The sequence below is a fragment of the Solanum dulcamara genome, chromosome 12, assembly GCF_947179165.1.
Source record: "Solanum dulcamara chromosome 12, daSolDulc1.2, whole genome shotgun sequence".
NCBI lineage: Eukaryota > Viridiplantae > Streptophyta > Magnoliopsida > Solanales > Solanaceae > Solanum > Solanum dulcamara.
Window position 1 is genome coordinate 63991651 of NC_077248.1, and position 12801 is coordinate 64004451.

Consider the following 12801-nt stretch of genomic DNA (forward strand, 5'->3'; position numbering starts at 1 on the left):
CTACTCTAATATGCGACTTCCACGCCCTTTTATATTCTAAGATCACTATAACAAAAATAACGTTTTAGTGGCAACAAATATGCACATTAATAAAGAGTCCTAAAATATTTACCGGCATTAGTTAATTGTCATTAGATTCAATGTCGCTATAGGCTTTAGCAACATTTACAAAGAGTGTTAATTGCCTCTAAAAAGACATTTTTAATGACAATTAAGCTATTGCAGTTAATTAATTGACGATAAAAATCATTTTTGACGTAGTAGATCATGTCCTCGACAATTTATCATATGAGGTAGAAAGAACTAATATCAAGCAATTGAATAATAAATTCTTGGATGACATTCAAGATACACCAAACAGATTTGAAAAAGGATTCTTATTTGGACCAGTACCAGTACCATTACAACTACAATTTGAAGCATTTCACACAAGAGGTTATATTTTTAGGTCTATTTTTTATTGGTAATTAATAAACAGATAGGGGTCCTTGCCAAATCCTCGCCACTCAGACATGATATAGAAAACTTAGTCCATGAGTGAATATAGCAGCAAAAGCATTCATTCGAGTTTTAGACAAACACAAGCCAATCTCTAAATCTCCATCAAAGTCCTTAGATTTACTAAGAGACATCGAAATTCCATCACCACCATTATTAGGAGAAATGAATTCTAACTTTGCAGCCCTTCCCCATCCAAAATCAGCAGCATATAAGTCATGTTTTGGCGATCCAGCAATTGAAACAATTCGATTCACGTCTACGTTGACCAATTCTTTATACCAACTACCATTCAGGATCCATTCCTCATTATCCTTCATTTTTTTTTGAATGACTTCTCCAATTAATTCCACAGCAATGGTAAAGCCTTCTTTTCCAGCTAAGTCAACATGCCTTGTCCTTGTGATGCACCCAACTATGCAATTCCCAAAATAAGATTGAGGAATTGGTGGATTGAATCGCGGTCTATAATCTCCAGCACATCCAAAGAACTCCATTACATTATCGTCTATGATCATCTCTTCTCTGATCGCGTCCTCTGATTTTATCAAGCAAGTCCATACATAAGCACATGTTATAGTGAAAGAAGTTACATGAGTTAGAGTACTATTACTCCGTCGTCCTGAGTACAATATTAAATTCTTGAGTTTCTCGATATCATCTCGTCTTATAGTAAATGTACCTTGAACCATGTGTTCAGGGGGAGGAGTCACAATGTCACGCATCTCTATATTTATTTTCTTCATTTCTTCCCATATGTACATCCCTTGTCCATATGGGTCTTTGATTACAGACCTATCATAAAATGGGATGAACTCATTCGATAAGAATTGTTCATGTCCACCGAATTTGTGGAGTAGAGCCCACGCCCTAATGAACCCTACTATGGTAGCTCCATCACCAACAACGTGATAGTTAGTGAAACCAATGGATACACCAAGATTCGGGAAAAATGTCACTTGGATGGCTAAGACCGGTGCTAATTGGAACCCCGGTGCATCCTTAGGTTCCCCTAACTTAGGAACAAAGTGATAAAAATCCTTAGCATTACGAGGATGGTCGTCAATGAGATAATTGAAATCCATATTAGTCTCAGAAAAAGTAACAGATACAGAATCTCCTGTCACATAACGTAACTCAGGATATCCGTTTGTATCTAGTGGACAAGCAACGTTTCCAGCTAAGGGTAAATAGTGTTTGAGAGCGAGGGAGAGTGAATCTTTAAGATGAGGAATGGTGTTTTGGACGAAATCCAGTTTGGAAATGGGGAGCTTGTAGAATAATATCCTACGTATACGGTGGAACCCTAACCACATATAATCAAAATAGGTAAGAGGGAGTGTTACCTCAGCTGCGCCGCTGGGTGGTGGCGCAACTTGGCATTGCTCAATCACGGACGCCATGTTAATTAGTATAATATTTGGTTGAATAGGAATACACACACATATAGAATTGGATTGGCTTATCATCAAACATACATGGAGCCATGAAACTGTTGCCTTTCACTTTATAATAAATAAATTGATTGGCACGTTTTTGTGTCCAACTCTAAAATGTACTCTGAAAAATTCATGATACGAAGTTTATGAGTTTTTATACAATCTCAAGTTCAAATTATAATAGTAATTTTTATATCAATCTTAAATTCAAATTATAATAGTAACTTAGATTAGAGTTTAATATTTTTGAATTTTTACTAGTAGATTTCATAATACATATATATTTAAAGTTTAGACAAAAGTTATTAGTTCAAGAAATTTGCCTCGGGAAATGTATCCATGACACGACAGTACATGTGTATGGTCGTAATTATGGGCTCCTGTTGTCCTAATTTGTACTGTTGTCTCGATGCATTATGGATAGGCATATACGTGGCTGATTTTGAATTATGGCCTACAAGAGGGACATCAAAGCTGTCATGTTTGAACTAGGAATCCCAATTCTAGATAATTTAAATGTCTCTAGAAAAATTTATCCCACAACACTATGTGAATAAATTTCAAAAGAAAATTAACTTGTTTGAAAATTGGCCCAAAAATTAAAGCTATTTGAAAATTGAAAAAAAAAGATATATTAAATTAGATTTTGGGTATATGTCATTTCACAGATATGGAAGTTTTTTTCCCCTTACGCCTAGATCTCAACATTTTTTATTCAGAGTTCCATTGGGGTATTTTTACCCCCTCCGATTCCTAAGGGTCCACATCCAACTCTTATTAATTAAGTAATTGATGAACCTCCATAATGTACAATGTGTTTTTGGTGCTCTCTCTAATATCGTGACATATGTCTTTTGCATATGTTTTTATTATTGGAAGTGATATGATATTACCATTAATTTCCTCTACGATACGGAAATTGTTAATCAAAGAGTATGGTTAAACAAGCTACGATGGTTAGATAAGCTAACTAAGTTTGTTAGAGTTTGTTGGTAAGTAGTTAAAATTTAGTTACAAAGTAGACACTTAGCATAACCTATAAGTATTCATCTCTTCACATGTAAAAGGCATGACTTTCAAAAATAAAGTAACTATTTTTCCTATGAATACACTGAATCACGAGTAAGCATCCAAGTAGAAGATCAAGTTTCAAAGCTGGAAAACAATGGCAAACACAGCTGAAGTTGAATTTGGATCGTTGGAAACTGGCAATCCAAACTTGAACACAACACACTAAAACAACCACCTATGTCATTCCAGTTATAGATCATAATCATCTGCTGTATCTTCAACCTAATGACACTCCAAGTAGCTCCCTAATCTCTCTGCAGCTTACTGGTTCAGAAAACTATGTGATCTAGAGTAGATCTATGTGTATTGGACTCTTAGGTAAAAGTAAACTAGGATTTGTTGATGATAGATTTCCTAAATCTCAGTTTGCACCTGAGTACTTTGACATTTGGGAGAAGTGTAATGCAGTTATTTTGTCCTGGATTATGAATGTTGTATGACCTGATTTACTGACTAGTGTAGTGTATGAAGGTGATGATCACAAAATGTGATGTGATTTGAAGGAGAGGTTTGATAAAATCAATGATGCTCATGTGTTTCAGCTTCATAAAGAGATTCACAGTCTTAGTCAAGGAACTATGTCAGTTACAGATTACTATACTACTCTTAAAAGTTTGTGGAATAAATTCGACTCCAGTATGCCTTGTACAGGATGTTTATGTGATGAATCCAAGAAATTTAAGGAACACTGTGAATATCAAAGATTACTTCAGTTTCTAATGGGACTGAATAAATCTCACTCAGCTGCCAAAGTACAAATTCTGTTACAAACTCCTACTCCTAACTTGAACAAAGCTTTCTCTCTTATCATAGGCCATAAGAGCCAAATGAACATAGAAAATACTAGTTTAGACATCTCTCTTCCTAGAGTTGTTGAGAGCACAACTCTATTTAGTCAGAAAGGAGGAGGTGCTACTACTCATGGTGGAAATGGTTTTGGACATTAACTGCGAGGTGATGGTAATCCAACCAGGGGACACTATGATGCTCAGTATAAATCACAGAAACCACATAAACCTCTTTTTATGTGTGAAGTGTGTGGTTATAGAGGACATACTAAATAGCAGTGCTTCTAAGTTAAAGGTTATTCTGTTGGCGGGAAGTCAAAGAAGAAAGATGGAAATACTAGCTCCTATGCTAATCAAGTTGAGGTTACACTATCTGCAGGTTCATCACATGTTGATAGTGTTGCTACAAGTCTGAATTCCTCTCTATCTCCAGTAGCTTTCTTCACACAAGATCAATATCATTAAATCATGCAGATGCTAGCTAAAGAAAGTGCAGGTGCAGGAGAGCATTCATCCAAAGCAGCTACTGCAGGTGGTATCTTATCTGCTTTAGTCTCTAAATATATTGATAAGGACTAAATTTTTGATACTAGAGCCACACATCACATAACCTCTAGGATTGATGTGCTAGATAGGTAAAACCAGTATCAAATACTGAGGAGGGACAAGTCAATTTGCCTACTGGTAATGTAGTACCAGTTTCACATATTGGTTGCACTCAAGTACTTGGTGATCAAACTATTACAAATGTGCTATTTGTTAAGTGCAATTTGCTATCTGTAGCACAACTTACCAAAGAACTTCATTGCATGGCATCTTTCTTTCCCGACTTCTGTATTTTTTTAGGATCTCTCCAATGGACAGGTTTGGGAATTGGTAGAGAATATCAAGATCTTTATATACTCAAGGAAGGTCAAAACAACTTAGTTCTTGTTCACTCAGCTCATTCAGCCCATAGTAATGCTGCATCTCCAAATTAGACTGATTCTATCTCTTTATGACATAGAAGATTAGGACATGCATTTATAGATATAATAAAAAGATCATCTAATCTTAATATTATTGATACTACCATACATTCTCCTTGTACAGTTTTTCCCTTAGCTATACAAACTAAGTTGTCTTTTCCTGTAAGCTCACATACTTCTAAAGCTGTGTTTGAATTGATTCAATATGATATTTGGGGGCCTTAGGATGCCCACTCATGCTGGAATGAAGTATTTTGTAACTGTTATAGATGAATTTTCCAGATTTACTTGGGTGTTTCTTATTGTATCTAAATCTGATACTATAGTAGTACTAAGAATTTTTTTCACACAAGTTCACAACTTGTTTTCCACAAATATTAAAATCTTCAGAACTGATAAAGGTAGTGAGTTCTTTGGTACTATTTTTCAGTCTCTCATGTTGAATCTTGATATCCTTTATCAGAGTACTTGCGTGTACACACCACAACAAAATGGTATAACCGAAAGAGAGCATAGAACCATCTTAGACATGGCTAGAGCTCTCAGATTTCAGGCTTCTGTTCTATTGAAGTTTTGGGGTGAATGTGTAACCACTGTTGTATATATTCTAAACAGGCCTCCTTCTAAACTTCTTCAGTACAAAGCTCTTTTTGAACAATTGTACTCCCATCCTCCTTCCCTCTCCCACATAAGGACCTTTAGTTGCTTATGCTATGCAATATGTACTAAAGTCCTTGAGAAGTTTTCTCCTAGAGTTATACCTGCTTTTATGATGGGTTATTATCATGACCCAAGCCTAGGGCCTAGACGTAACACGGCGAATGAGATATTCGAAGGTATCTCGCCCAAGCCTCTTAGCATTCATTAAGCATTTCATTGGTAATGATAAATAAATCAAAAGGAAACATAAGGGATATAGGGACTAAGGGGCTTTACATTAATAAAAGTCAAAGACAACATAACATCATTTAGTGTATCTAACAATACTTTCTACATTAAGACTTGATGGGGGCTAAGACATATCCCTAGCTCACCCTCAAGATTAAGTCAAAATACCAAACTTAATTTAAATGTATAAATATAACATAAGCTAGATAAGATAGGAGTGTCATTCCAGGAACATGGGAACTCACTAAAGTGGTAGCCTTCAATGCTCAACTTAGCCATAGGGAGGAAAGTGTGGAGCGATGTCGGTCCTTACATAGTGATATCATGTAGACAAAAGTATGCATTAGTACTTTGAATGTACAAAGTATTTGAGTGTGTTATAAAATGAAGAACATAAGAGAGAGACATATATAGGCAATATGCATAAGTGAATGCATGCATAAGAAATCATCATGTGAATCCTTAAAATATTCATTTTGTGGGAAAGCGACTATAACCAATATTTAAGATCATGCGAGCTATTACATGGAATCCAACATATTCCCCTACATTGGTACGGGGAGACTACTTGCCAGGTAGGACTCCGATCAACTTTAAACATTTTTTAACTTTAACTTTAATGGCTCATCGTGGATCCACTAGCCTAAAATAGCAGACAAGGACCCCTATGGTGGCACATAATTAATGCAACATGAGACTTTACTTAAGAACCCCTTCAGTCAATCCCCCATCTACATCTACATTCGGTGCTAGGTCAAATCTCACAGAATAAAATTTAAACATAATATAGCATAAGCATTATATAACTTTAACATTAAAACATCAATCGGTGGAATAGCTCATTAAAACCTTTCATTTGATTCAATGCGAGAATTTTACTTTCACATTGAAACCTTACTTTGGTTAAGAAGCCCTCATCAATCAGTCATTTCATAAAGACTTCCATTCATAAGCATTTACTTCATAACATTTATTGGAGTCAAACTTCATTTCAACTTTACTTTATCATAAGAAACTGGGTGGGTTCATTTTATAAAGACCTTCAAATATATTTAAAGAATACTTGTATGCATGAGAGTGATATAAATGTATAAAATCAAACATCTTCAAAGTAACCCACCATATACACTTTAAAACTACCTTTAAAACCTTCATATAAAAACCTTAGCAACCCAATCATTTCATGAAATTGAGAGTCAATATATATCAATATAAGTAAATAAACTTCAAATATATCATAAACTATGCATTTGGAATCATCATGTAAAAGCCCATAAGATTTCATCATTTAAAATTGAAAAACTAGTTTGAGAAAATATTTGGTCTCCATGGGTGGAAGGACCCATGGATGAAAACCCACATACCTTGAGGAGTCAACTCTTTAATACAAAACTTGAAAAGAAATGGAGGCTTGATTTTCTTAGAGTGAAACCCTAGAACCATTCTTGGAGATGGAGGAAGAAAGTTTGAGAGGAACTTGGGAGGTTAGGGTTTGGGTCTTAGAATTTTGAGTGAGAGTAAATGAGTGTGGGAAGTCTTTAGGTATTTTATATAGGTGAATTCAGCCCTCAAAACGACACCACTTTGTGTTAAAACATAGGAAAAGACTAAAATGCTCCTTTTAAAACTGACCAAAACTAAATTTCACGGGGACCTTCACGGTCCGTTATGCCCACCACGGACCGTGGTGGGGTCCCGTGGTAAAAGACTTGGAAAAATATTTTGGAAAGTGTTGTAGAGAAGTCTTTGAACCTTCATCACGGACGACCATTACGGATCATATTGAGTTGCACAGAAGGCTATTACGGGTAATGGTGCTCACTAGTGATCCCATAGCTTAAACTGATTGAAAAAGTGGTCTTCATGGACGACCATTACAGACCGTATTACATTTCACAAAAGGCCACCACGATCCGTATTCCTCACCTATCTGAGAAGCTTCACTAAAATAGCCATAACTTTTTACTCCAAACTCCAAATAAGGAAAACTTAATGGAGTTGGAAAGAGGATTTAGAGAAATTTGTTTTGGTAGGTTATGGGACACCTGAATCTATATATTCAAGGAGATATGATCACTTAAAGTTTACCTATGTAGAATCTTACATCAAAATTCAATCGGTAAGGAATCTTTCAACTTAACTTTATGCCTAAGAACTCTTGTGACCTTAAAACATCCCCAAATCTATTCCCACACTAAATAATTAACCTTAAATCCCATAAGATAGAATGAATAGACCTCTGGATGGACCATCTTCAAGGTCCGTGAAAAGCTCCACTATCCATGGTAGTCGTCTGTGGCCCTTGCCTTGGGATATTTCTTGAGGATTTTGGGGAGGGGTCAACACGGAGGTCTTCATCGCCCGTGGTGCTCACCACAGTCCATGGTTGTCACGACCCAACCCCGTAGGCCATGACTAGGCTCCGACCTGGACCTCCTTATGCGTATCTATCCACTATTCTTAAGTTGAACCGTGTGTGATGTGATACCATACACGAACCCCAACGGGTCAAAAACTTTTTTTTCATAAACCTGTAGCCTCATTCACCTGTATCATAGCAGGACAGGTCATGCAAGCCGACGAGGCTACCACACCAAGAAAATATTTGCAATACGTCGTATGAGCGCAACTAAAACAAACTTACAAATAACCCACATACACATGTCTACAGACCTCTAAGAGTAATAACTGTATCATATGGCAGGACAGGGCCCTCGTCGTACCCCAAAATAAATAAACATATACATCAATGACCAGCATTAATAGTAAGTCTCCGGAATAGCAGAGCACATCCAACATAGCTATGTGGAAGCCCTAAGCTAGCGGATCTCCAACAAGAACATCTGTACCTGCAGGCATAAAACGCAGCCCCCCCGAGAAAAGGGGGGGTCAATACGATATATGTATTGAGTATGTAAAGCATAACAATACTGAGACAACAACTGAAGCAAGGATGCAGGAAACCAAGTATAACATTTAATAGGGTACTGTACCTGCACCTTACAAAATAAAGTAATGTATACCACTATCACATATCGTATCCGGCCCGCTCGAGGACTCGGTGTTACAAATACATCATCTATCATGATAGGTGTATATACACCATTAACGCTATGGGACATACAGCCCGATCCCTGTATATAAAAAGTACATGCCGAGAAACGACGGCCCAATCCGTATATCGTATAACAATGCCGAGGTACGATGGCTCGATCCGTATAATGCATAATAATGCCGAGGTACGATGGCCCGATCCGTATAATGCATAATAATGCCGAGGTACGACGGCCTGATCCGTATAATGCATAATAATGCTGAGGTACGACGACCCAATCCGTATAATACATAATCTGTCGTGGAACGTACGACCTGATCCTTACATAACAAAATGTGTTGAGGTACGTTCGGCCTGATCTAGGTATATATCATAATGCATATACGTGCATGTAAAACTCTGTAACATATGAAACATTCCTTAGATATCATCATCAAGCATGTTTAAGAGCCCCTAGGTATAGGAACTTACACATCCCAACACTATTCAACCTATAAGAGGCTCAAGGGTCGTAGTTCAACTACTTCAAGGCCCTTATCATTCAAAAGTGGGTACAAGTCATGAGTTACATCCAGAATCTATAAATGGGGCTATATCCAAATCCATATCCTATAGTACCTTTATTTTAGTCTTTCTAGAAGCAGGAAAAGTCAAGCTTTACATGCACCATTTCCTATCACATGGGAGACTTGAAAAGTAATGACTTAACTTGTTACAAGAATTCTAATCAGTAGGAAGTGAACAAAAGCCTTAACTCGCACTCAGAGTTTTAAGAGTATAATAAATTCAACTTTATATACACAATACTTACATCTAAGTCACGCCAAAAGAGAGGAAGAATAACTTTACATACACTACTTCTTAGCATATAGAAGACTTGAGGAATGGAAGCTTAACTACTTTAAGAGTCTTAACATTCAACAATGGACACGAATTATGAATCATGAATCATGTTCAGAGCTCATGAATAGAGTTACCCCAAGCTTCATACAAATATCACTTGTCACTTAGATCTAACACATGCCCAAAAGAAGGAACAGATAGGCTCTACATATTTATACCAAAATATGCCAAAAGAAGGAATAGCTTTACATACTTATGCCAAAAACATGTCAAAAGAAAGCTTCACATACCTTGTATGGACTTCTCTTAATCACGTCCACGTTCGTTGTCCTCGAAACCTATTTAACATGGAAGTAATGCAAGTATTAACAACCTTGGACTTTTCAGCAACTTAGACTACCCACTAGTATTCATAACATTCATCCCTTCACTCGCCTTCTCGACTAGTTCCTTAACTAGTTAAGGCGTTAACGAAAATCGGACAGCACCTTCCCTATAATGTGCCCTATCCGAAATCTCAACCATGTCCTTAGAACCTGCAGACAACCAACAATAGAACCAGCAGCCCGTACATATACATATTACGACCAAAATTACACCATATAAACCCCCAACAATTCACTCGAAACTAAGATACCAAAACTAGAGTCTTTAATCTTTCTTTCGCGAATACTTTAATTGCAAAGAGGAGGGTCATGTGGCTGCAACCAGCAGCTCCCACACCTCATTTATATAACTTTTAGACCCTTCAACATGCCACAACACAACCAGCAGAAGCCCCCACGCGCACAACACCTTATTTCGACAACAACTTAACTATAGCGATTCCAAATTCGTTTATTTCGAACGCCGAACTTTTCAAACCTTTTTCCCAACTTCCAGCAGCCCCTAAGGTGTGTAATACACCCTAATTTAATATCATAAACTTAAAATTAGAGGGGAAGAACTTACCTTTCCTGAAATTGGCTAGAACTCGCCAAAATCGTGCCTCGGAATTTTTTTTCAGCGTGCTGTAATGTCGTGGCAGCTTGCTATCCATTTTTTGCTGCACCAAACTCTAATTTTATACTACTAATACTTCCATATCATCGTGGTATACGCTATATAATTAATTTACGGGACGAAATCGGGACTTACCTTATTTTTCTCCCAAGCCGTCGCAATTTTCTCCTTAGCTCTAGGGTTTGTTTTCTCTTATTTGTTGCTGCAGTTTTGGATGAAATTTTGGGATAAGCAGCAGCCCCTTAGTCACAATATACATATGTGTAGGTTTCCTTAGGAGGTGACACATGTTATCCCCTTAGGGTGACACGTGTCAAGCCATGATTGGCCACCGTGTCATGCTGTCAATTAGGGGCTGCCACGTGGCAGAGGGGTCCACCTCCCCCAAGAAGCTGTATCACCTACTTGACCCTAAGTAGGTGCATCACCTACTTTCTTGAGGTGCTGCCACATGCCGCTCCTCCATTGGCTTCCACGCGTCATCTTTTTCCCTTCCTCACGGGTTCGTAATTTCGTCTCACTTTAAGAGCCTATGTAATCCGCACTACGTAAGATTGATATATCCTTAAGTAACTTAAGTGTGTAAGACTCTTAACTTAGTGGCTTACGTAGGTAAATCGAGTCCTACGACTCATTTCTTAGCCTCCAGCTCTTTCCGGATTCTTATGACTCTATCTCCAACCTCCCTTCTCGCGAGGTATCACAATCTTCTTTCCTTAGAGTTGTTTGATAGTGTCGTAGCTTATCCAGCTCACATGATAGTGTCTAAGGAACTTAAGAATACGTTCCGAGCTCAAGAGTGCGGGGTGTAACATCCTTCCCCCTTTTAGAATATTTGTCCCCGAATTTTGAATAAAACTTCCCTTAAGACTTTATACGGATCATAGCGAGAATCCTTTCCACTGGAATGACATACATTTTCATCCAAGTAATTAATATATGAGTTCCAAGACTGGGGCTATCTGTAGACATCGGGAATAGGTACGGACACCTGTGTTTCATGTCCTTTTCAACCTCCTAGTTTATGTCTTCACGATTCTTATTCCGTCACAGTACCTTGACGGAAGCTATGTCCTTAGTTCGCAACCCGTTTAACTCCCTATTACGTGGACCTCCTCCACGGGAAATATTCCGGGAGTGTCGTTCATATTCTTGCAGAGCATTGATCTGTGAAAACTGAATGTATTATTTCAAATCGGACGGTATGTCCCACTCATAGGCAGCTTTATCTATTCTAAAAATGCCCTACGAAGGATCAATATACCCCCTTCTTTCGACTCTAGGCTGCTAATCGATATCTTATCCCGGAATAAGCTTTACTTTGTCAATAATTTGCTGGATCCCTTCTAGGCCTATCCATTAATCAAAGGGAAAATATCACTAAGATTCATCTGTGTTCCTCAATCCCTTCCGAAATGATAGATGTGGGACTCTGTGAAATCTTATTGTTTCCCTACTATGTCATCTCGCATAACCCTCAATTGAATATGCCTTCCTAACTGGAGGGGAACAGGTTGATTCTGTCAGCCCATCTACCATAGCCCGTATGAACTCTCAGTTCCTTAGAATGCGAGGTCAGCTCGTACTATAATACATATTAACTGCTTTCCACTTTCGAATTGGGATTCCCATCCCCCGCTCTGATTCTCCTCTTCGTTTAAGCCATTATCCAACTCCTCTTAATTCAACTTGTAACACCTAAGGTCTGTTATCTTGCTCTTTTACTCAGACCTTCTTTCCAGTTTTATTACTACACCTTATACTGTAACTCTTGCACAAAAGTATGTAGGTACGTAGAGCCATTCAGAAAATGCTTTCGTGTCTCTATACTAGCGGCTTACCTCCTTCGGTCGAGGTCAGGGCTCCGCTAGAGCTTTTTTCCTTAATATCGATTATATCTTAATAGTTTTGTCTCGAACCATTTTACACTATCCTTTAATAGATTCTAAGTATGGAAATCACATTGCTATTACTGACTTCCTTTTATCGAATAATTATTTGAACTCGCTCTTAGTATTTCAATGTTCATAAGCTGCACAACTATTCTTGTGCCATTTTCATGAGGTGCGTTGTATTTCAGTCATAATCTTTTCTGCTCTTGGTTTACTCTATTCTATATGTGTCATTGTACTAACACACCTTTATAATCTCTTTTTGTCATACTTGTTTTGTTCCCTTTCTCACTTCTCATGGGGTCACCCATCCCAGTGCTACTCTCATCCGAACACGCTTAACTTCGGAGTTTTGAC

The 12801-nt window shown here is 37.7% G+C and overlaps 2 protein-coding genes across 2 annotated transcripts; one reads left to right on the plus strand and one right to left on the minus strand.

The window, feature by feature from the left end:
* Positions 1-309: 309 nt before the first annotated feature.
* On the minus strand, positions 310-2062 carry LOC129877531 (phenolic glucoside malonyltransferase 1-like). The gene has a single exon (XM_055953048.1). It carries the CDS (start codon positions 1965-1967, stop codon positions 507-509), a length of 1461 nt encoding a protein of 486 aa, XP_055809023.1. The 5' UTR covers positions 1968-2062; the 3' UTR covers positions 310-506.
* A 1040-nt stretch (positions 2063-3102) lies between these two features.
* On the plus strand, positions 3103-3955 carry LOC129875837 (uncharacterized). The gene is made up of 3 exons (XM_055951063.1): positions 3103-3145; positions 3327-3442; positions 3551-3955. Exons 1-3 carry the CDS (start codon positions 3103-3105, stop codon positions 3953-3955), a joined length of 564 nt encoding a protein of 187 aa, XP_055807038.1.
* The last annotated feature ends 8846 nt before the right edge of the window (positions 3956-12801 follow it).